This window comes from Strix uralensis, chromosome 8 (assembly GCF_047716275.1).
Source record: "Strix uralensis isolate ZFMK-TIS-50842 chromosome 8, bStrUra1, whole genome shotgun sequence".
In the NCBI taxonomy this organism is placed as follows: Eukaryota; Metazoa; Chordata; class Aves; order Strigiformes; family Strigidae; genus Strix; species Strix uralensis.
In genome coordinates, this window is record NC_133979.1 from 19,264,398 (window position 1) to 19,286,543 (window position 22,146).

The 22,146-nt window shown below is 42.4% G+C and overlaps 2 protein-coding genes and 1 non-coding gene across 13 annotated transcripts in view; 2 read left to right on the forward strand and 1 right to left on the reverse strand.

The window, feature by feature from the left end:
• Nucleotides 1–11,771, reverse strand: part of EVI5 (ecotropic viral integration site 5) — an 85,774-nt gene extending 74,003 nt beyond the window's left edge. For 8 of the 11 annotated variants that reach the window (XR_012629869.1, XM_074876504.1, XM_074876506.1 and 5 more), the window contains exons 1-2: nucleotides 11,070–11,158; nucleotides 705–759 (exon numbers count right to left, since the gene is read on the reverse strand). Coding sequence is in view for 8 of the 11 variants with exons in the window: in XM_074876504.1 (XP_074732605.1) it covers nucleotides 705–725 (21 nt within the window). In the remaining 3 variants the exon portion in view is untranslated. Of the gene's footprint in view, nucleotides 1–704; nucleotides 760–11,069; nucleotides 11,291–11,644 lie in introns of those variants that run through there. The other 3 variants (XM_074876503.1, XM_074876505.1, XM_074876513.1) reach the window with 3 other exon arrangements.
• Nucleotides 11,772–14,440: 2,669 nt separating this feature from the next.
• Nucleotides 14,441–21,768, forward strand: RPL5 (ribosomal protein L5). The gene is made up of 8 exons (XM_074876517.1): nucleotides 14,441–14,530; nucleotides 15,405–15,474; nucleotides 15,571–15,686; nucleotides 17,166–17,300; nucleotides 17,881–18,083; nucleotides 19,045–19,222; nucleotides 20,935–21,023; nucleotides 21,605–21,768. Exons 1-8 carry the CDS (start codon nucleotides 14,528–14,530, stop codon nucleotides 21,702–21,704), a joined length of 894 nt encoding a protein of 297 aa, XP_074732618.1. The 5' UTR covers nucleotides 14,441–14,527; the 3' UTR covers nucleotides 21,705–21,768.
• On the forward strand, nucleotides 18,765–18,863 carry LOC141946886 (small nucleolar RNA SNORD21). The gene has a single exon (XR_012629958.1). It is a non-coding gene; the product is annotated as a small nucleolar RNA SNORD21 (small nucleolar RNA).
• Nucleotides 21,769–22,146: the final 378 nt, after the last annotated feature.

A 22,146-nucleotide genomic window follows, 5' to 3' on the forward strand; every position in this document is an offset into this window, starting at 1 on the left:
TTGACCAGTGTAATGGGGTAATGCAACTTAACAGATTCACTGATCACTAGAGAAGACAGACTAGCAGCCCCTGGAGGTATTTTCTAATGAACCCCTCACTAGAGCTTCCTTCAGCAACTGAAAACATAAGAGGCTTTAACCTACAATGATTCATGACAGAGTTAAATCTTCCCCAGCCCCACTTCGAGAAAATCTAGATGCACCTAAAAGGAGGAGCTAGCTGCCTAACAAAAGGCTAAAACGTTTCAAAACCAAGGTTGAAGAGGAACTTCCTTTGAAGTGGTGCTGCTGGCAACTATTTATTTCTACCTTTGCTGACTTCCTCAAAACACTGCATTGCTCAAGGATTGTCACAAACAATTCTGCAGTACAGCCTATACAATAATTGCTAAGACACAAAAGACACTAAGCTACAGGGAAAAAATCCTTTCCCAAGATCCTCTAATAGAAACTAATTAAAGCAGAATTTCAACTGGAAAAAGTAACTCCATCTCAGCACACTGCGAATTTATCTGAAGCACAGTATATAGACTGAATGGTTGCTAAAGCAGAAGCTTTTATTTAGATATAATGCTACAATGAACTTTTTTGTGAATCAAATCCAGCAGTATTTTATTTTCACATCATATCAAAAGGAAGACATGCTGATTGCCTTCAGAAAACAAGAGGAACACTACAGGCCAAAGACAAACAGTGGTACTCACATCTCCCCACTTCCTCTCCATCAGCAACAAGATGCTTAAGAGCTCTCCTAGAGGTCTGCAAAGGACATATGCTTAACGTTCATTCCAGAAACGGTAACAGATTTTGCTAGAAATCTTCAGATGCAGGCATACAAACCACAAGTGGGAATAATAAGGTCCCAACAGAAGCATTAGAAAGGTTCCAGCTGCTTCTTATGTCACTGCTGGACAGGAAAGCTCAAGCATATCAATATGTTTTTTTAAAAAAACACAACACACATGATCTTTTAAAGATAATCTTTGAAAAATCACTTCCCATACTAGTATTTGACACCATCTTTTATACAAGAAAGGAATAAAAATTGCTAGGTTTCAAAATCTTAAGTTTAATACATGCATTAATATTTCAGTCAGTCAATATCCTTTATTCTCTGTTGCTATGAAAGGTTAATTAATGCTGTTTCACTTTGAATAAAATAGCATTATGATAAAGGTAACTCATACATCTCACTTAAGACTGGTTACTTTCTCAGAGGCTTTAAATTGCTTAAAATATGACAATGTAACTGTTGCAAAAATAAATGCTGGCAGAAAAAGGGCCAACAACACAGCAAACATGACTGCCATAGACAGCAGGTTTTAAGAGTCACCCATTCTAAGAATCTTACATGTAAATATTAGAAAAGCAGTGACTGAGTAATACCCTACGTGACAGAAACTGGAAGAGCAAGTATACAATCAATTTTTATCTCTTTACAAAGTAAAGTAACTAGGAAGACTTAAGGTGAAAAAAATACGTCCAAGCTGAGTCTGGCTTATGCATGATAAGGCTCATACTCCACGTTAAGATAGCTGAAGCAGTGGGTGGGGTGGGGACAGAAATCAAGAATCTGACAAACATTTATTCACGAACACATCACTAGGCATTAAAAAATTAATGAAAATGTTTGTAGAAACCAATTATGTGAAGAAAGAAAAAGTACGGTCATGAAAACCGTGCAAGACAGCAGTTAAATCAGAACAATGTGTCTAACAATACTAGTGTTTCTAAAAGCAGCTCAGAGTTTCATTAGAATGTATTCAGAGAATTAGTACCCAAAAACTATTCCTAGTCAACCATCTGAAAGCATTAACACATATAGCAAGCAAAATGCACAGCTGCAAAAGCAAATGTTTGAAGATCAAAAGGCTCACAGTGCAGTTTGCATCAAAAACACATGAAGAATTTGTTTGAGGAAAAACAGCTACGGCAGTCACCCAGGGCCAAGCTAAATTAAGAAAAAAATTAAGGAAAAAAAATTCTAATCTAATAGCTAACTGCTCAAGCCTACATCCCTTTTGCCAGGCTTTTCCAGGGTTTCCAAAAAAAATCTAAAGCCAGCTCTCAAATTGTCAGCATCAGTGAAGACTCCTGGACCTAGACATGAAGGCATTTAGCGATCAGTTTGTTACCCATTTCCCTAAATAGGATAGAGTAACAGGATTTTCAAATTTCATCACTTCACCTATGTTAACTGCAAAATTTATATTCAGTGACAGAAGATTTCATTGAGTTATTCTTTGACAAGTGAATTAAGGCCTTCCAGAAAACAGGTCACTGAAATTTAAAAATGAGAAAACCTTTCTAAGAGCAATGCACCAGTAATTCCTATCAACATGCGCACAGTGCTTCTACTCTTGCCCTTATTTATACAGGATGAAAATCCCTGCTACATGTCAGAAGCTTTTCAGCTATGTACACTGTTCCATCTAACAGGGTAGTTGTAGTCATCACTAAACCACAGACCACTGCTACTTCCCACCTTTCTGCTGAGTATCCCCACAACAAGACAATAGATACACAGAGTACAGAAGTGAACCCCACTGACTCCCACCACTATGACGTTACACACATGTAGTATAGAAATTAATCCTACTAACTCTCAAGAGATACGTACCTCTTCCTCTGACAGCACAAAGAAAAGAGCTAAACATTTTACTCTAGCCCCTTCAGAGAAACTGGGGCTCCCACAATTAAAAACCACAGAGCTATCAAGTTGTTGACACTAGTCCTTTTGCCTTTAGTTATACCAGTGAGAATAAACCTAGTATGAATGATGGCAGATACTTTCACTGGGTATCACCGACTCCAGGAAACAGGAAAATCTGTATGAGCATTTGGTTTAACACCTCCCTGCTTTAGAGATGTGATTTTGCTTAACACAGCATTCTGGAAAGACTCAAGAAAGCCAGTAGCGGTAAACCTTTAATTTTTTCTTTGTATTTTTGGACAGTCTCCTCAAGGCTTTCCTAAACAAATTTCTTTTAAAAACTGGTTATTATTTAACCAGTAATATTTCTGCAGGCCTGCAGCAGTGTCTCCCTTTTGGCTACAACAACGATGCTCTGCACTTCAGTTATGAAGCGTCCTTCCCTTTGCTACTCCTCATTATTGTGAAAAGAGATCGGTCACATGCTCAGCTGTTTGTAGCAGTAACAGGGGCAGCCAAATACACCATGGGGTCCATCCCAAAATCTCAGCTAGGTCACAGCGATAAATCTAACTGCACATGAGACAGGACTTTCACCATCATGCTCTCACTAACCATATACACCTACGCTATTCCCACTCTGTTCAGCCTTACCTTACCGCTGAAGCGCTCACACCTGTAAAGCTGCTCTATCTGGTGCCCTCCTGTGCTACACCATGCATGGCAGGCAGCAGCTACGTGGCCAGCCCAAGTCCAGACTTGGCTCCGTGAAGCCCAGTACTACCAGATTCACACAAGATCTCCATCCCTTCATTTAAGCAGCCCAGGCTGGAAGCCCCCAGTTAACAGTATTCTTTGCTCAGCTCACCTCAGCCAGTTTTTCAACTATGCAAAGAGAATTGGTTTCCTTTTTATTCCCAGCCTTTTTCAGATGCCGAAATTCAAGTTACATTTGAAGAGTATAAAAGGTAACCTACATCGCCCGGGAAACATACCAAATCGAGAGCACCATCAGGATGATCAAGCAATTATTAATGTGTGATCAAAACCAGAGTCAACCCATTTTAAAAACGTGCTTTTCCCCCAGAGGGGTCTCACTCAAGAACCTGCCAATTAATCAGACTTTGAACACCAGTGCTGCTCCTGGCCCTCTCCCAGGGACACTAACACTTTCCATTGAAGACGGCCAGGTCTGGAGACCAGCAGGCAGGGGTCTGCCACCTTTACCCTTGGCAGGAGGACCCAGCAGAGCTCCAAACCAGGTATATTCATTCAGGCTCCAAGCCATATAAACAGCCACACTGTTTGCCAACAGACCAAAAGCACAGGAAGAGTTTGTTTGCATCTGCCTAAGACCATGTAAATACCTCCTAAATAAAAGTGTGCCCTTGAGTTTGAAAATACTGATCTTTAAAAGGGTGAGGGGGACAAGACTTAACTACTAAAGACTTTCTACTCTGCTGCAGTTTCCAGTGAGCAAAACAGAACTACCAGCAATTCTCAGCCATCTGGTCAGTCATCACACAAGGCACAGACCTGTCTGCTACGTACTTTAAGCTACTGCAAAGGTAATAAATGTTTGTACTGATATTATACACAGATACACATGATGTGCAGTTTATATATGCCAATTAAAATACATACAATTCAGTATCTCCACTTTACGTTTAATATCTTTATTTAGCTGATTACAGCGCTTTATTACCAAGAGGAAGTACAATACTGTGTTTAGATTTTTGAGTTACTCAAAGCAATATTGCAGTGGAGCAGCATATGAAATATTTCAAGTAAGGGTAGACCACAGCAACCCACACTACATACAATTATATAAATCCCCTTCCCTGAGAATCCCAAGGTATTGTGCAGCACCTTACAGTAAACCCAAAAATATTACCACTCCATATTTTTGCATTTGCCAGAAACAGTATTTGTTTTTCAAAAAAAAGATATCTGTATAGATTTCTTTAAAAAAAGATATTTCACTGTACACATTGAATTAGCTTAATACCTATATTCTGCATTTCCCTAGGGAAAATCTGTATTAAAGTTACAGGTATCCTGATTACCCAAAATACTGTCACAACTATTCTTGTCATATGACAAAGCAAAAATAACTGCAAGCCTTAGACAGACACTACTGTATATATTATATGCTCTCTACTCTTTCTCCTCTTCCTGAAAAGAGAAAGAAATGGGAACTTCCAGAACACAGAAAGTAACCCTCATATATTCTACATATAATATTAAAGTCTCACATAATTTGGGCTGAAATTGTATATGTGGTTTTCAAGCCAGTTCTATAGCATTCCACGGACCCAGCCTCCTGCTTGCTTCAAAAAAGTTAGTAGCACTCTAATAGCTGAAGAATAAATTAAACTGACTCAGTCAATGACATATGCGGGAGAGGTAGCTGGTGAGTCAGCCTGTTATCATGCTTCCTGACAAGCTAAAATCCTAATTTAGGGCTCAAACACAGTTTCACTATAAGCTTTATCTATATCTTTTACTGTACAAATTCATATAACTGATTTCTGCTGAAGTCTTAGGAAGAAGTCCTGATTCACTCTCATAATCCTGATTTTTCTTGTAATATCACCTAACCATAGTCAGGAATATCATCACTAGCATTCACCAGCTTCCATTTCACTTGATATTCACTAGCTCTCCAACTCTTTCTGATGTAAAGAATAAAGCAGTCTAACATTTTATATTGCGTAAATCTTTAGCTGTCGGAAAGCTTTCTGTAGTAGCATTCTTTGCAAGTTGTCTTCAGACTCTTAACATGTTAGGGTTTTGATGGTCCCAAAACATCCGAAAGAAGAAACTTGAAGCTGCAAGTTCACATACACAACATCACAATCTAATGCATCAGGTGTTTTAAGGAGACACTTCATTAGAAATGTTGTAGGGATCCACTAAAGGTTGAAATCATTGCTCAAAACCATATGAATAACATTTCAATCACTGACCAAATTGCACTGAAATCTATTTATTTCCGAGAACAATTGCAGGTTTTTGATTTCCTCTGAAGTCCAGCGTTGTTTACAATCTGTCAAGCGTTACCCCAGTACGCTAGCTGAGAAGACAAACCATGGTGCTTTTGCACGCTATCTCTTGTCCATCTAAAAATGGTCCTTTACCAAACAAGTTTCAAGTTACATAGGAATGTAACAACCTTCAGGAAACCATCGAGACCTTTTTTCAAGGGGAAAAGAATTAGACCTAGTGCTTTTGTACCAAAGATGGCTGAGAGCTCCTCAGAGCTGCAAGAGAAAATTCTGAAGGACTACAGTAAAAACCTCTACCAGGAAACTTCCTTTGTTTCTTTGTTCCCTTAGACCTCGGTTTGGAAAACATCTTTGTATTTGAGGTTCAGCATGCCAAGTTACACGCACATATACTTGAAGGACCACCCCCTTGGCTAACAAAACACAAGGAAGAAACAGATTAATCAGCTAAAATAAAGAACAACTCCTGCAAAGTCAGTTTGTTTATGCACTAGATTGGAAGATTTTTTTTTTCTTTTCAATAAAATGCAACTCAGTCATTTCACTGGAGTTCAAGTAAGTATCATCAGGCATTTACAAAAAAGGAACAGACACTGAAGGACACATATGTTTATCATTAAAACTCCTTTCTACAATTTTACTTTCCTACTCATTCCCCAAAGTCTAGCTTCCTTAATGTTGCTTTTAGCCAACTTCCTCCTGGAAAGGAGCCAGGACTAGCATCTAAACTACATTAGGGCAAAAATAACAAACAAATGTATATAAAGGCAGTTAAATGTACTAAAAGCCTTAGGTCCATATTTTAGAAGTGAGAAACCACTAAGTCGTATTTTTAAATGTTCACTGAACCTTAACTGAAATCAATGTTTTTAACACAACCCTTCATTTAAAAAGTAGACAAAATTTGCAAGGAGTTAAATTGGGAAGTTTAAAAGGATCCAGTATCTGACAACATGAAAACATACCATTCCTTGCAACATTCATTTTTATATACTGGCAGCCCCAGTATTTTCTAAGCGTTATTCTCCTTGTTTATAGAGATTAGATAAATTTATGCCATAATCTACAGGCTAGAACCAAAATGCTCATCTCCTGTTTATCAAGTTGTGCATGGTTCCCTTTCCAAAGGGATGTATGAAACAAGACTTGATGAAGAAACCAAGGAACGTAAGCATGGCCTTATGGAGTATGATAGCACTTGAATCTTTAAGAATTACTTCCTAGAATTTTAAACAAATCAGGTGACAAAGGTTGATGAGACCCCACCTCCAGGATTTTACTCTTCCTTCCTTTAAATGATCAGCTAAAAGGTCAACTTTCTATCAAATACACTCAAATTCAAAGGAGTAAAGCAGTTTCTAAATGACTGACTGGTAACCGGCTTTAGTTGTGAGCCACAAATTCATTGCAACCTACAGCTATTGCCAGACAACAAGAAATAAAACGTGAAAGTTTTAGAAGTGAGAAGTGTAACCAATTTAGTAATTTCCACATAGGAAAGTTGTCTGAGCTACCCAGTAAACAAGCAGATTTAAACCCAGATGCATACATCAGCAGTCAGTTCCTTTACACAATCCATGCCAACATCTCTGGTCTTACAGTAATATTTAATTTTGCCCACCAATTTACTTCGTATATCCACAACTTGTCTTCAGAAGCGCTTACAGTGTAACTTGAAGCAAGCATATTTTTGTGGCTATAGAAGGATTCCTCCTCCATACTACTGAAGTCTGGAACAGTGCTCCTGCAGCCTCTTCTGAGCACAGCGCTTAGAGAAAACTAATTTTCCTCAGTTATTGACTAAAGAAAAAGATGGCTCTTCAGAGAAATGATGTATCTACTCATCAAATGAAACCAGTTATCTTTTGATTAGTTGACCATTAACTTTTACACTTTCATTTGGAAATAAGGGCCTATTTACTCTTCTAAAAGGCCTACTAGTGGAAAAATGCAAGGAAGATCAATGAATCATGGATGATTTTTAGTGCCAGTCTGACACCAAAAAGATTATGTAAAAATCTCAACCCCATTCTATCATGGTCTGTAAGTGTCTTATTACGGAATTTTAACTTGCCTTTGTAACTTTGTCTTTAGAAAGACTGATCACCAAGGGGCTGAGAGATACCTACTGAATCTACAGCCAAACCCATAAAGTTCCACCACTAATGCATTCCAGGGTGGGGGAGGAATTACTTTGCTTAATGAATATTGGGGTTTAGCTCTGCTGTTTCAGAGAGCACAGAAGTTGGGATTTCTTTTTACTATGCCTGAAAGTAGTTCACTGTTTGAACTCTATAAATCAAGAAGAACACCTGAAAAGTGAGAGACGTAAAACTAACTTCTATACTCTATATAGTGATGTGAATGGTGCATATCCAAAATGTTAGGTTTGGGCTAGCTACTAGTTTTTGACACCCGTTTTAAGTGATATTTGATAGTTTTACCCTTCTATAAGAAAAATAACAGTAAGTTCTTCTAACATCCTCATAGAAGTGCTCCGTCAACCTGTGGCGACAACAATCCACTACTAAAAGACTGGCTCCATCTGCCAGTCTGATGAAACCAAAGAAAAAAAAAAGTAGTTAATACAGTATAAGATATTGACAAGTCAGAATTCTGTATCATCACAATTATACTTTTTTTAATTAAAAAAAAGGAACAAGAACATGTTATGATGTCATCAAATGGGTATTTAATGCTAAGAATCACTAAAACTTGGTCATCACAATAGGGCATAAGAAGTTTGAGAAGTTCAATAGCTTACCATGTAGCAAAACACATTATAACCACTTCTCACCAAAACATTAAGTTTGGGGATTTTTTTTTTAAAGGATTAAACTGTGGAAGTAAAAACAATACAGATCAGACAAGATGTCAGATTTTGGTAACAACCCCATTGGAGACAAGTAAAATTTGTTCCAACAAAAGAAAATAAAGATACTTGGTGGTTGCTTTTGGCTGCTTCCCAAGTTGAAAACTAACACAAAAAGGTTAAGTGCCCGCAGCCATTCTCTCACACCACCTTACTTTTTGTCCAGAATAAAGCCCAACCTTAGTATTGTACTTCAACCCCAAATCTATAATAGCTGCCTCACTGGGACTCAGAAGGATTACTGTTAGAGTTAGCAAACAAAGTTGACAGCTACACAGCCTGAAATAACACGAAGACCACAGCACGATCCCTGTCAGCATGACCAAAAAGGAGATCCCATTCTTCATTGCCTGAATCCTGCAGCTGGCTCAACACTTCTAGGCCCTCCCCAAAACACCACTTCATGGCTAACTGAATAGTTTCCACAGTTCACAGGAAGTTAAACAACATTGAGAGTAATTAAGGAAAAGCTACAATTCACTAAATCACTTCTGCTGCTGCCTTGTGAGAATACAGTTTCTGTGGACAATCATACAACAAAACACATCACAAATGTGTATAAAATGAGCAAAGCAAGACAAGAGCCCCTGCACTATCACTAACCCACCACCCATTTATTCCAATCACTTGCTGGAGAAGGAAGGGATGTGCTACAACTATGCACATAACACTTATGCAGACAAGACTACAATGAAAGGAAGGCAGTATTCCCAATTTAACGGAGTCAAAAACTTAACCAACAGATGATGTTGGTCACTACGAATATGAAAGACACAAGTCTTTAACTCAGCTTGCTTTCTACAAACTTAAGTGATGTATATTGAAGAGCTTCAGAGAATATATCTAACAACTCAAAATTACATACTCCTACAATATTTACTATTTGCCTTTTTATTTTTTAAATAACTATTTTAATTGGGTCTTGGAAAAAAGTGAATTAAGAGTACATAATCAAGGCAAATACGTTGTTTGAGAAAACAACATTCATAAAGTCAGGATTTGTTTTCTTTATTGTTCCTCTTCTCAGACTACCAAAAAATATTTTTCTTTAGAACTGTGCATTTGACTAAATATTAAATTAAAAATTAAACTAAAATATTAAATTCTACTATGTCTCTTCCATAAGCATTAGAAATGTATATGTTTTTTCTGCAAGTTAAGAAAACAAACAAACCAGGAAGAGTAAGAAAATACAAACATAATATTAAGTATGCATAGCCCAACTTAGCTGTTTTCCCCTATCTAAATCGATATTAGAGTCTTGAATTAACAAGATAAACAAATTTGTTTTCCAAAATTCACTGACAAAAGACTTTTCTTTCAATTTTTATTACTTCTCCATTTATTAGCAATCCTACCCAGAGAACAAACTGACTGTAACTGTTTAGGCACATCACTTCCCCCACCCCTTCTCTTCTTGTAAACTTTGACAGGCTTTTCTCCCATCTCTTCCTTTCCATGAACCCCATTTCAGCCATTCCACTCTCCAGCCATCTCCTGCTTACTTGTTCAAAATCAATCAAACAAGTCCACAGAAGACAAACATATGGAGAGCAATGAAAAACAAAACAAAACAAAAAAATCCAAGCCACCAAGCTGTAGCTCGGGAAGTCCCTAGGCCTCAGCTGGCAGGAGGCAAGGAAGAGATATGGGGAGGAAGTAGGGCTGCTCTGTCAAAGCTTTCTTCTCCAAACATCTGCTCCCTCAGAGGTGCTGTTGGGCCGGACATTCAGTGACAGTCACTAAAGCTGCTCTCAACCCAGTTTATCAAATTCAGGCAATGCTGATTCATAATACCAAATGCTTTCCTCCTGATCATGCCCCTTTTTTTCACTAGCTGTCTCCCTTTCCTCTCATAATCCTTACTTGAAAATTAATTCATATCTACATATTTAGAAATAAGCCTTAAATCTTTTAAAGTGTAAATACAGAGCTGTACAATCATGATCGAAGCAGAAACTGCATATTAAAAGCAAGGAAGGGAAATAAACAGGCACATTTATGCAGAACACTTTTTAATATTATCTACCAGCAAAACAAACAAGATCCAGTTGCTTTCTTGTTTATGCACATTAAGCAAAGCGAATTTAAAAAAAATAGAAAAAAGTTTTAAATTTTTTGACAAATACTTTCAGAGATAAATAAAACATAATGGATATTGTCAGTTCTCTATATGAATCTGCCTCCTTCCTATATCTTTTGTACGTGATCTTTGAAAAAAAAATAAAAACTGTCCCAGGCTGATGTGAAACAGTATGTTTTGATACAGTCAGTGTTAGTGCTAGCTCATGCTGGAAATTCAAAATTGTATGCCAACTTCACGTTTGCTATAAAAGTGCTCTGATTAGCAACGCTGAGAATTAGCAGGAATTGTACGGAACTACAGAAAAACGACACTAGGAATTAAAGCTGGAATACATAACGAGCAGCCAGGACACCAATATCGACTTTTTACCCCTATTATATAATCGCGTTCATGCAGATGCAGCAGGAGGTGCTAGCAAGGGAGATCTCCAAGGCGGCATTTGAAAATTACCTCTAAGAATGAAAGAGCCGCGGGCTCCCGGTTCAACGTTACGTCCACGGAACCAAGGGAGAAGTCACCCCCTGCAGCCAGACCCGCCGAGGGCAGGAGACCCCCCCGCCGCGTCCTCAGCCGGCACCACGGGACACTTCCATCGCGGAGCCGCCAACTACCCCCGCGCGTCCCCGCGGCAGCCGAGCCGGAGCCGCCGCCGCAGCCCGGGGCACGAAGGGGCTGGGGCACGGCGGCCCCGCAGCCCCCGAGCCGGCGGCAGGGCCGCGCCCCGCGGCCGCCCGTCGCCCCCGCCCCGCCGGCGGAGAGCGGGCTGTCCCTGCCCCGCAGCGGCCCGCCGCCCGCTCCGCCGCTCACCGCGACAGGAGGGCCCCGGGCCGCGGGCGCTGGGCGGGGGCGGCTGGCGGAGCCCGCAGGGTGGCGACGCCCGGTCCCGCCGCGGCCCGACGGGAGGGGCCAGGCCGGGCCGGGCCAGCGCGGCCGGGGTCGCCGCACCCCGCCTAGGCCCGGCCGCGCACCGCCCCCGGCCCCTCAGCGGCGGGAGGGGGGGTGGCGCGGGCCCAGCCGCGCCTCACCTTGGAAGCGTTGCCCGCGGCAGGGAGGTGCGAGCATCGGCGTCCCCCGCCGCCGGCCTCCCGCGGAGCTGCCCCCTCCCCCCGGCGGCTCGCCGCGCTCCGCCGGCCCCGGCAGCCGGGCCACGTCCCTGCCCGCGCCGCGCGCAGGCGCACTCCGCGCGCAGCCGCCGCCACCGCCGCCGCGAGGGGCAGCCCCGCGCCCCGCCGCCGCCTCTGCCCGCCGCGGGAGAGGGGCGGGCGGCGGCTCTGCCGCGGCGGGTGGCCGCCGGTAACGGGCCCGGCGGCGTTGCGGGTAGCCGCGGGCAGGGCCCGCCGGCGGCGCTGCTCTCGGGTGGCGGCCGCGGCTCCCCCGGTTCACGGGGGGGGCTCCGGGCTCGGGGCTGCTAAGGCGGACAGGCGGGCGGGCCAGCTGCCCCCACAACGGCGCCGGTCGCTTCTCTGCTCCCTTCCTGCAGCTCCCCGCGGGCTGCTGTGGCGGCGGCCTCCCCCAGCCGTAAGCCGAGCCCCCGCCGTGCCGCTAACGCAGCTGCCCCCCGCGCCCCCGGCGCTGCCGCATCGCCCCGGCCCGGGGTGCGTTGCGCCCGCTCCGTTAAGAGGCTCTTTTGGTGCAGACGGAGCGTCTGCCCAGGGCTCCCCGGACGCCCTCTGCACGCTGGAAGCTGCACGGCACCGCACGGTGTGCGGGAGCGGCGGCGGCCCCGCCTCAGCAGCGTTCCTCGGGCACGTGGGCCGGGAGCCGCCAGGTGACACCGACAGCGGAGACACCGCCTGCGCGGGACAGGGCCCATCCCGTAATGAGCTCCTTTGCCATTGTCCTTCTACAGTGAAGAACAGGGGCTCCTAGACAAAACCATACAGAAATTTTCATTTGTAAGGATTCTAATAAAAGCTTTTTTTAAAAAAATAAATAATTCCAACACTGCCAAAACACAGACATGCTTTAGAGCAGATTTTGCATATTGTCAAGTACACAAAGAGTAAACTCTTAGAAAACAAGTAAGCAACAACTGAAATAGGTTATAGATAGGTCCCCAACATGTTTTTTTTTACTTCAGTAAAGCTATTGCTCTTGCAAATGACAGCAGGAAAAGTGCAATCACCGCAAGTGACCACATGGGTCAGTCCAGTGACAACCAGCAGCCTTACAGCCTGGGGTCCTCCACAGATGACCAGGGAGAGGGCCCCTGCTCACGGGAGATGCCGCTAAAACACCAGTCCAAGAGACTTCTTCCAACCACAAGACACCACTCTAAAGGGCCTGCGTGAGACCTTGCTCTCGAGAACATACCTAAGTAAAAACACCACATACAATATAACAGAAACTGAGAAATAGCATCAGAGAGAAAAATAAAGCAAATATACTTTTTTCCTATCAATAAGTGTTACCAGTAAAAAGTATTTTAATAAAGCATTGAAAATACTTGCTTTTACCTCAACAAGTTCAGAGCCTCTATGAACAGCAGTCAGCCTCTCAACAAACATTGCTGAAAGCAAAAAGAGACATTTGCCCTGAATTTATAAGTGATTCAGAGGTGGGGCTAATGGCTAATAAGCTCAGCTGGAGCCTCCTTGTTTTGTAGAGTGACAACTAGCCAGAAAGCATGTGGTGGTGTTATGGGATAACAGGCTGGTTTTTGTGATGGTGAGCAATTTTAGGAGCAAAAAGTCTTCTTACAGAGAAGAATAAGAAATTGGTTTTATTTTTTCTTGTGGAGTCTTGCTTATGATACCATTGCCTTGAGGCATTTCTCATCAAAGTAAGTAACTGCCCAGCAGCTGCCAGCAGACCCGCAGTGGAGAACAAGCATTTATATGCTAGAGAGTAGCTAAGACAATGTGCTCCCCTAGAGTTACTTTATGTAAAAATTGAAAAGCACATAGAATTCTGAGCTTTCTAAAATTCAGACTTAGATATTTTTGAAGCTAGCAGGTACCTACCTGGTAGGACTCATGCTGTTACCTGCCTGACGTAGGAAATACTTATTATTTCTTTAATTCTCTTGTGGTTATTTATATCAATTTAATAACTTTTAAAAATATTGGTCTATGTATAACAATTACTGTAGGTTTGTTGGGGTTTTTTTTAGTAAAGTGAATGAGGATAACCAGACAAATGCATCAGGAGCAAAGATGCTGGTGTTGTGCGCTTCTCTCTGACAGCGTCAAGAAATCTGATGCCACTTGACCTGTTTGTGCATATATATATATATGCAAGTGCATATTCTTGCTTTAATTCATCAAATATCGATTATCCCAACCATCTATAATTTATTTTAGGAACAGCATCTGATTGGGTGTTGGTTGGTTGAATGTTTTAGTTATTTACTGTTTGATCAACTGTGAGAATTTGCCCTAGAAAACGAAGGGAAATAAAATCCTGTAACATTTCCATACTTGGTGATTTTTAAGATCAAATCTATTGATTTTTCTGTCATAAGAATCCCTTTGCTGTGATGCAGCCCTTGCTAACAACTGCAACAGTTAACGAAGAGAGACTGGGAAGCGACGACACGTTCCGTGCAGGCACTAGAGAGCAGCAACATTATTTTATCAGTGGAAGGGCATTGCTCCGCGCTGCTGGGGGAGCCCTGCTGCCTGCACACCCGCAGACAGGGAGAGGAGCCCCCGTCCTGCTGTGACCCCGCCGCGGCCCCGGGGCGGGAGGGGCCTGGGTCCGCGCCGGCGCAGGGGCCGCTCCTCCGGGCCGGCAGGGGGCAGCACGGCGGGCGCCGGGGACGGGCGGGTCGCTGGCGCCCCGCCTCGCCGGGCAGGCGAGTTGCTGCGGCTGCGCAGTGGGCGCGGCCTTTTCCCCCCTGCTGCGGAGAGCAGTCGTTGTGCGGAGCGGGCCCCGGCCTAGGCCTAGACCGGACAGTACCTGGCACGATGGTCAGTACCGGCCGCCGCGGGGCCCGCGCGGCGAGGGGGGGGCTCTGCCCGCCGTTCTGCGCCCGCCGCGCGGTTCTGCCCGCCCGGATGGAGCCCGATTGGCTCGGGCCCGGCGCCGGCTCCAGCGTGGCAATGGCTGCCATTAGTGCTGGGGCTGCGCCGTGGGGCGGCTCGGCGGGGCCCGGCACGGTCCGGCTCGGCTCCGCTACCGGCCGCGCCGCTTCCCCGGGCCGCGGCCCGCCGGCTGGGCGCGGCGGCAAGACCGGGTCGGCCCCGGGCGGCGGACTCGGGGCGGCGGGGGGCGGGCGGCGGGGCCGGCTCGCCGGAGCCCCTCGTGCCCTGCGGGGGCTGGCGGCCCCGGGCCGCGGGGGGCTGACAGGCCGCCCGTCTTCGTGCCGCCGGGCCGCGCCTCCGAAACGGTGGCAGGTGTTGGGGAGTGCCGGTCCCGTCGCGGTGTCAGCAAGGCTCGTGTCCCCGCCGGGTGGCGGGGGGCTGCGGGAGAGGCCGGTTCCGTGGCAGAACTCGCCAAAGAAATAACCGGGCGGGGGGGTGACTGGAAATGACCGTGGTTACCGCCTCAGTCCCTGCGGGCAGGCGCTGCGTTAACAAACGGAATTTCTGGCTTTCTCCTGAAACTATGTGAAGTTATGGGGAGAAGTGTGCGTTGGTTCTGGTGGGAAGGATAGAAATTCTGGGGTTTGATGTGTTGGCGTTTTCCTTCCACTTTATTTTTATGATGCTTTTTTATCTAAATGTGTAGGTACACTTGTTATTCCTGATTTTGCCACGGTTTTATTCATATCACGTTTAATTAGAATGGCCTTGGCTTACGTGGTTATATGTTAATGACATCTGGTTATGTTTCTTATTCAAGGGGTTTGTGAAAGTTGTCAAGAATAAGGCCTACTTCAAGAGATACCAAGTGAAATTCAGGAGAAGGAGAGGTATTGTTAAACTTCCTGTAGCATGCAACTGAAAGTCATTGATGAATATTCCTACTTTTTTCACACGTGTTTGCCACACTATAACTTGTTTTTCAGAGGGAAAAACTGATTACTATGCCCGCAAGCGTTTGGTAATTCAAGATAAAAACAAGTACAACACCCCGAAGTATAGGATGATTGTGCGTGTTACCAACAGAGACATCATTTGCCAGGTAAGGTCTGTGGCGCTTGCTGCTTACTCACCAGCCTTCCCAGCTGAAATACAGGGAAAGGGGGATGGTTGAAGCAGCTGGAATTTTTTAGGCTTGATCTGAGCAGTTTTTATATAGTAAAATAGTTTCTTAGAGGAGAACAACCTTTAATGTTGACACAGCTTCAGTGATAAACTGTATTCATGATAAAAAATAAGTTTTACTAGTGTCAACATTCTTCAGCAAGGTTATTTGTAACTGTTTTAATGATGCTGAGATAAGTAGAATATTTTAGGGAGAGGGAAGGTATCTGGTTTTTTTCAGCTGTATTTAAAGTGCTTTGAAAAGAGGGCCTTTTTTGCTTGGCTGAAGACAACAAAGTTGACTATGTGAGCTGTCAACCCGCCCTGACGATGGCACTGTATCTAAAGGTGCCCTCTCTTTTGAGAGTGCTTTTCCTGTGACGTTATGTGGATGATGTGAAGCAGCTAGGCCTTATGATGGCTTTCCTGTGAGATTAAAGGAGACCAGTAAATAAGAACAGTAGGCGTTTTTTCATGCTTACTAAGTATGCACTTGTGTGTTGCATCATATGCAGTTCCTCGCTGTGGTTCACTTTCTTGTTTCATTTTCAGAATGTTTTGACTAATTTCAAAGTTTAAAACTTAAGTGTGTTTGTTCTATCATAAATGCATGTTGGTAAGCTCAAAAAAGAAGCTAGAAAAGTTTTAATTGTCACTTCTTCTTGGAATAATTACCTGTTAAGAACAGTGGAGAGTGGTCTTGTTACAGTCAGTTCAGAAAACATTATATGATCTTGATGAGGTTATTTTATCTTTGAAACTCAAAACAAAAATGAGTGGTGGCAGGTGCTCACATCTGATTGATAGTGCCTTTCCAGTAGGTGGGAATCCTGCAAAAGGGGACAACTTTTGGATGTAGAAAGGAGGTGCGGGAGTCAAAAGGAGAAGGTTCTGTATGTGAAAGGAACAGTAGAAACAAATCTGATAGTACTGCTGTCTCACAGGAGACCGCTGAGATAATGAAAATCTCAGACCCATGAATTAAATCATTGCATAAGGTTACCACAAACTGTATTGGATGCTTTCTGCATTTTTCGGAGGTGCATTATATACTGTGTTACATGAGAACTACGTTCAGAAAGTGGGACAGAATCCATCCACATCCATAATGATTCCTTGAAAGGTTGCTTTTGTAGGCAGTTCCCTGGCCTCTTGATGTATGTGGAGAGGTAAACAGAAGTTGCTGATATGCTTGCTCTGGCCTAATACAGATTTGAATTCTTTGTGTCTGTACTTGAGAAGTTAATGATGTCTTTAAAAAAAAGAAACCCAAGAAAAACAAAACCCTTTGAGCTTGTGTGCAAAAGTTGTCAGTTTGCTGGACATTTCTATACAGAATTCCTATCGGCTTAAGTAGATGTCAAATAATAAATTGAGCCCAGAATTGTGAGAACGCTAACATTTGTTTTGTTGTCAGATTGCCTATGCCAGAATCGAAGGCGACATGATTGTCTGTGCTGCTTATGCCCACGAGCTGCCAAAATACGGTGTGAAGGTTGGCCTGACCAATTACGCAGCAGCGTACTGTACAGGTCTGCTGTTGGCACGCAGGGTAGGTATCTGTCAGGTTGTCTGGAAATTGCTGCTCTGGTTTTCCTATTTCCTTACAAAAGAGAAAGCCCACTTTAAGTGGCATGTTAGTATAGATACCTGACTCTGTGGGCTTCTCTAAATAATGTCTGTTCTTTACCATATAGATTTGATGGCCTCTTGTGACTGTCAAATCACAGTGAGAAGTATGGCAGCATGCAGCTTCAACTCCAGCAGCTCCCTTTAAGTATCAGTACTTAAGTTTGGTGGAGGGAGGGAGTCAGGATAAAAATGTAAGAAAGGTACCTTTAAGAGTTTGAAAACATATAAACAGCGTCCTTCCATATGAGCTCATGAATAAGGTTGAAGTTCACTGGTGTACCTGTTGGAACAAAAAGTTGAAACTTAACAGATGTGCTTAAAGTGGTGGTTGTGAAAAGCTTTGTCATTAGTATGGGGTGCTTAATTTTTGTAAAGAAATTTGTTAAAAACATGAAGATGCTACTGCAAATTTGTGTTTTAAGGTGGTGGTGATTCTTCATTTTGTCAATAAGCTGAAAGAATTTCAGAAGTGCTTTAACTTTTTTCTTCTTTCTCCACAGCTTCTGAATAAATTTGGCCTTGATAAGATCTATGAAGGCCAAGTTGAAGTGACTGGTGATGAATACAATGTGGAAAGCGTGGATGGAAAGCCTGGTGCTTTCACATGCTACCTGGATGCGGGTCTTGCCAGAACTACCACTGGAAACAAAGTCTTCGGTGCTCTGAAGGGTGCAGTGGATGGTGGTCTGTCCATCCCTCATAGGTAATCTAGTCTGTTTAGAAGAATTCCTTTAGAATTAACCTGAGATGCTTCTGTATGTGACAGTCTACTTATACTGTCATTTTATGTTGAAATAATTCTGTTATAACCTGGTAGTGATGCTGTAGCCTAGATTCTGGGATGGGGTTTTTTTTGGTTGGTTTGTTGGCTGTTTTTTAATCCAGAGATGCAATTTTGATAGTGCTGCTGGGAATCTTGCAACTATCGAGATGCTATTAATCTCTTAGAAACTAAAGAGCCATCTTGTTGCTTTTACTTAAAGTCATCAAGTGCCTGAAGGCACTTAAGTAAATATCCTTTAGTATTCCATTGTTTTAAGTCCTTAACAAATTGTGTGTATGCAATAATTTCACTGTGAAAAACTGTACATGCCAGGTAAAAAAACCACTGACATTTGCTACAGTTGTCAGTGTGATAGTAGGGCCGAGCACTCCACCTGCACTTGAAATTTCCACATAGAAGTTTTGACAATTCCTGTCTCAAGCTGTGAATGACTGAATCAAGATTTTAGGCAGTGTTACCTAACCCTGATACTATAGCTGACTGCTTCTTTCTTCTAGAGCAGTGGGGAACAAAAATCTGAGATCTGTTGTGTATTTTCCTACCCTCTCCCATGCTGTCCTATTCATTCTTGACTAATTGTCCAGTTTTTCTGACTTGGCTGCTACATGATGATACTCCCAAAGACTGAACACTCTGTAGTTGGTCCACAGTGTGTGTATATGATGTACTGCACTGTTTCAAGACGGGGCTGATGGCAGCTGAGATGAACTTAAAACTTCCCTCTCAGTTTTCTTTATTTCTTAATTTCTAATTGGAGGGTCCTACCCCTCTGTTACCTGTAGGAGAATCTGATGTATTGGTCACTTTGGTGTGGAACCTAGCCTCTGAATTAGAGCATTTGGCAATATGTCTTAATTTGAGTGTAACTGCTGTTTCACAGTACCAAACGCTTCCCTGGTTATGACTCGGAAAGCAAAGAATTCAATGCAGAGGTTCACCGCAAGCATATCATGGGCCAAAATGTTGCAGATTATATGCGTTACCTGATGGAGGAGGATGAAGATGCTTACAAAAAACAGTTCTCCCAGTACATAAAGAACAACGTAACACCTGATGGGGTAAGATTTATCTGGCTGGCTCCTGTGCATTAATAGATATACTGCTAAGTCTCATGAAGGGACTTCTCTAGTAATGCAAAGAAGTTTGGTATGTAAAATAATGTGATTCATGTTGTATGTTATCCATGCGAAGAAAATATTTTTTTTCTTCATTAAGAGCTGTATAGTACATCATAAGTCTCTTGAAAGTGAGATCTTTTTTCCTGCCGTGAAGCTGAACATTTTACCTATAAATCTAAGCTTACAGGACTGCATTCTAAGCTGGAATACTTTTTTTTTTTCCCCTGATAGGGAAATTAACTTGCAGTTTCTACACATGCTACCCACTCATTCCTAATCCTGCACCACAGCCTGTCCTTTCTGCAGCTGTGGTGATTGCAACTGTGAGGGTGTGTTCTATGTCACATCTGTTTTCATGATTTGTTGTGTGACCCTAGAGGTAGTTCTAGGTCCCAGGTGAATATAGAACAGCCCAAGCTAGCTCTGGTGAAGCTGGCATCTTGTGAAACTACGGAGTGTAATACATCTCATTTTAGTACTACTTGAAATTTTAAGAGTATTTTGTACAAAACACTAGAAGATATGTAAGATAACCAAGGTCCTTGTTTCAAGTGTTTAAACTCCTTTCAGATGGCTTGTCTTGCTGCCTCTAATATTCTTGCTTGGTTTCCCTAATTAGTAGTCCAGAAGCTTGAAACAAACATTCTCATGTTTGCTTTCTAGGCTGTGCAAAACTTAACTTCATTTTTTATCCCTTTATTGCTATGGGGTTTTGTGTTTTTTTGGTAAACTTAACTAATTGCTAATTTGTTGTAACTTAATCTTTACTGAAAAATAAGCAATGTTGTATTGTAAAGGGCAACTTAATCTATTTTACTGAAAAAAAAAATATTTATATCTTGTATTGCAATGAAGTGAGTCCATGACTTATGTCAATAGCTAGACACTTATCCTTTGTACATCTAGAAAATTTCTGCAGCTGGGATCTAGTGGTCGGAATTAACCACCACCAAAGGTATTCTTAAAATTGGTGCCATTCTGGAACCAGAGTTGTCTTTGCGACAGAGCAGTGTCATTGCATCCTTGAGGACAATGCAGGGACCGTCATGGTTCTTGCAAGACTTGTTAATCTGTAGCTGCTTTCATAACTCGTACTTTCTCCCCCCTCTTACTAAGCAGCTCTGTGTACTACAGTAGGGTCTGAAAAGTGGTAAGATTGCAGGTCTGATGACAAAGTTTGTGTGAAATAGTTTTGGTTTAGTTAGTAAACATGAAGTCTTTTAATCTGGCTAAAATTAGAATAGCTTTATAGACTACCTTTTAAATGTAGGGAAGCTATGGCACTGAAAAGTAGACTTCAAAGGAAATAGTGTTTCAACTGCAAAATGCTAGTATGCATTGGAGACTTGTAAGTAGCCTGTAGTTACTCCATAGCCTTGATTCCTTAACTGTAAAATAAGGATAAAATAACTTTTTGTGTGTTTCAGTATTTAAGTTGTATCATAGTGGTAGTAGGAATTTCAGTATGCTGTGGCAGTGATCTTCTGTATGAAGAAAGTGTTTTAAAGGCAGCCACCCAAAATTACAAGCTGTATTGTGATGAAACCCATTTCTAGTGCATGCTTTGGTAAGGGTGTCTTGGATTTTTTGTATGATCCTACAACTGGATCACACTGGAGAACGTAACAATTTTTTCTTTTTTTGTCTTTAAGATGGAAGAAATGTATAAAAAAGCCCATGCTGCTATACGGGATAATCCAGTCCATGAAAAGAAACCCAAGAGAGAAGTCAAGAAAAAGAGGTAAAACTCATCCTCTTTAACATGAATGTGATTTCTCTGTTGAAGATATCTTAGTTATGCTAAAACCAGCAATGTAACTCACATCGCAGTTCTGTCAAAACACAAGTGATGGTTTAGATTAAGGTACAAGGATTTCAGTGTAACTTTGTTAGGCTTTAACTTTAGCAGTAGGAATCTAAATTTTAAGAGCTCTCAACTACATATAAAAAAAAAATTAGAAGTGGAGTGTGCTCATGGCCTGAGGGCAGGCTGACTTAATTTGTCAATATTAAACTATTTTGATTTTTCAGGAGTCTGGGAGAAAAGAAATTGAGGCATAACTGTTGCATTGGGCCTTGATACTGTCTCTAGTCACTAAAGAGTAATTCTTGAGGAATTAAACCGCTGCAGTCTAATGATGCCTTTTTGCAGTGCCCTAATTATAAAGCTTTAAATCATTACAAGGAAATAGTGTGTTACAGAAGTGGGAATATGTTCCAGCACAGCACTTTTAACCACAGTCCTGGTGCACTGCAGCTTTCTTGACCACCTTTTTGCTTATTTCTGCCTTAGATATATCATACACTGTGCTTACATTGCAGATGGAACTGTCCCAAGATGTCCCTCGCCCAGAAGAAAGATCGTGTTGCTCAGAAGAAGGCTAGCTTTCTCAGGGCCCAGGAGCGTGCAGCTGATAGTTAAGACAACTTCCACAATTTTCTATGAAGCTTTGGAAAAAGTGGCAATAAATTTATTGAGTAAGCAACTGCGTAAGACTGGATTATTAATATATCTTATAAAGATGCAGAATATTTTTTTTATTCAGATATTCTGTAGTCTTAAGTACTTTTTTCCCTTTTCAGAGTACTGTATGAATTGAAGCCCTTCACAGAGAGGTGACAGACCTAAAAGCCAAGGCTGCTGCATTAGAATTACTCCCATAATCAATTTGATTAATTTTTGGCATGACTAGTACCAAAGACTAGATCTAAGAACTCCTGCTTCTGGCAAAAAAAAAAAAGTTTTTTAAAAGGGCTTTTACATGTCCTTCACCCTTTTTCTTTCAGCATACTTAATGTTATGGAGGAATCTGTATGTAGCTTTAGAAAAAAGCAGGAGTAATCATAAAAGGTTCTGAAGCTTC

Bases quoted from the DNA above. Each gene is read 5' to 3' on its own strand.
- RPL5 (XM_074876517.1), top strand. The intron at 15,475-15,570 runs GTATTGTTAAAC...CTTGTTTTTCAG, and splicing joins GAAATTCAGGAGAAGGAGAG to AGGGAAAAACTGATTACTAT. The intron at 17,301-17,880 runs GTAGGTATCTGT...CTTTCTCCACAG, and splicing joins GTCTGCTGTTGGCACGCAGG to CTTCTGAATAAATTTGGCCT.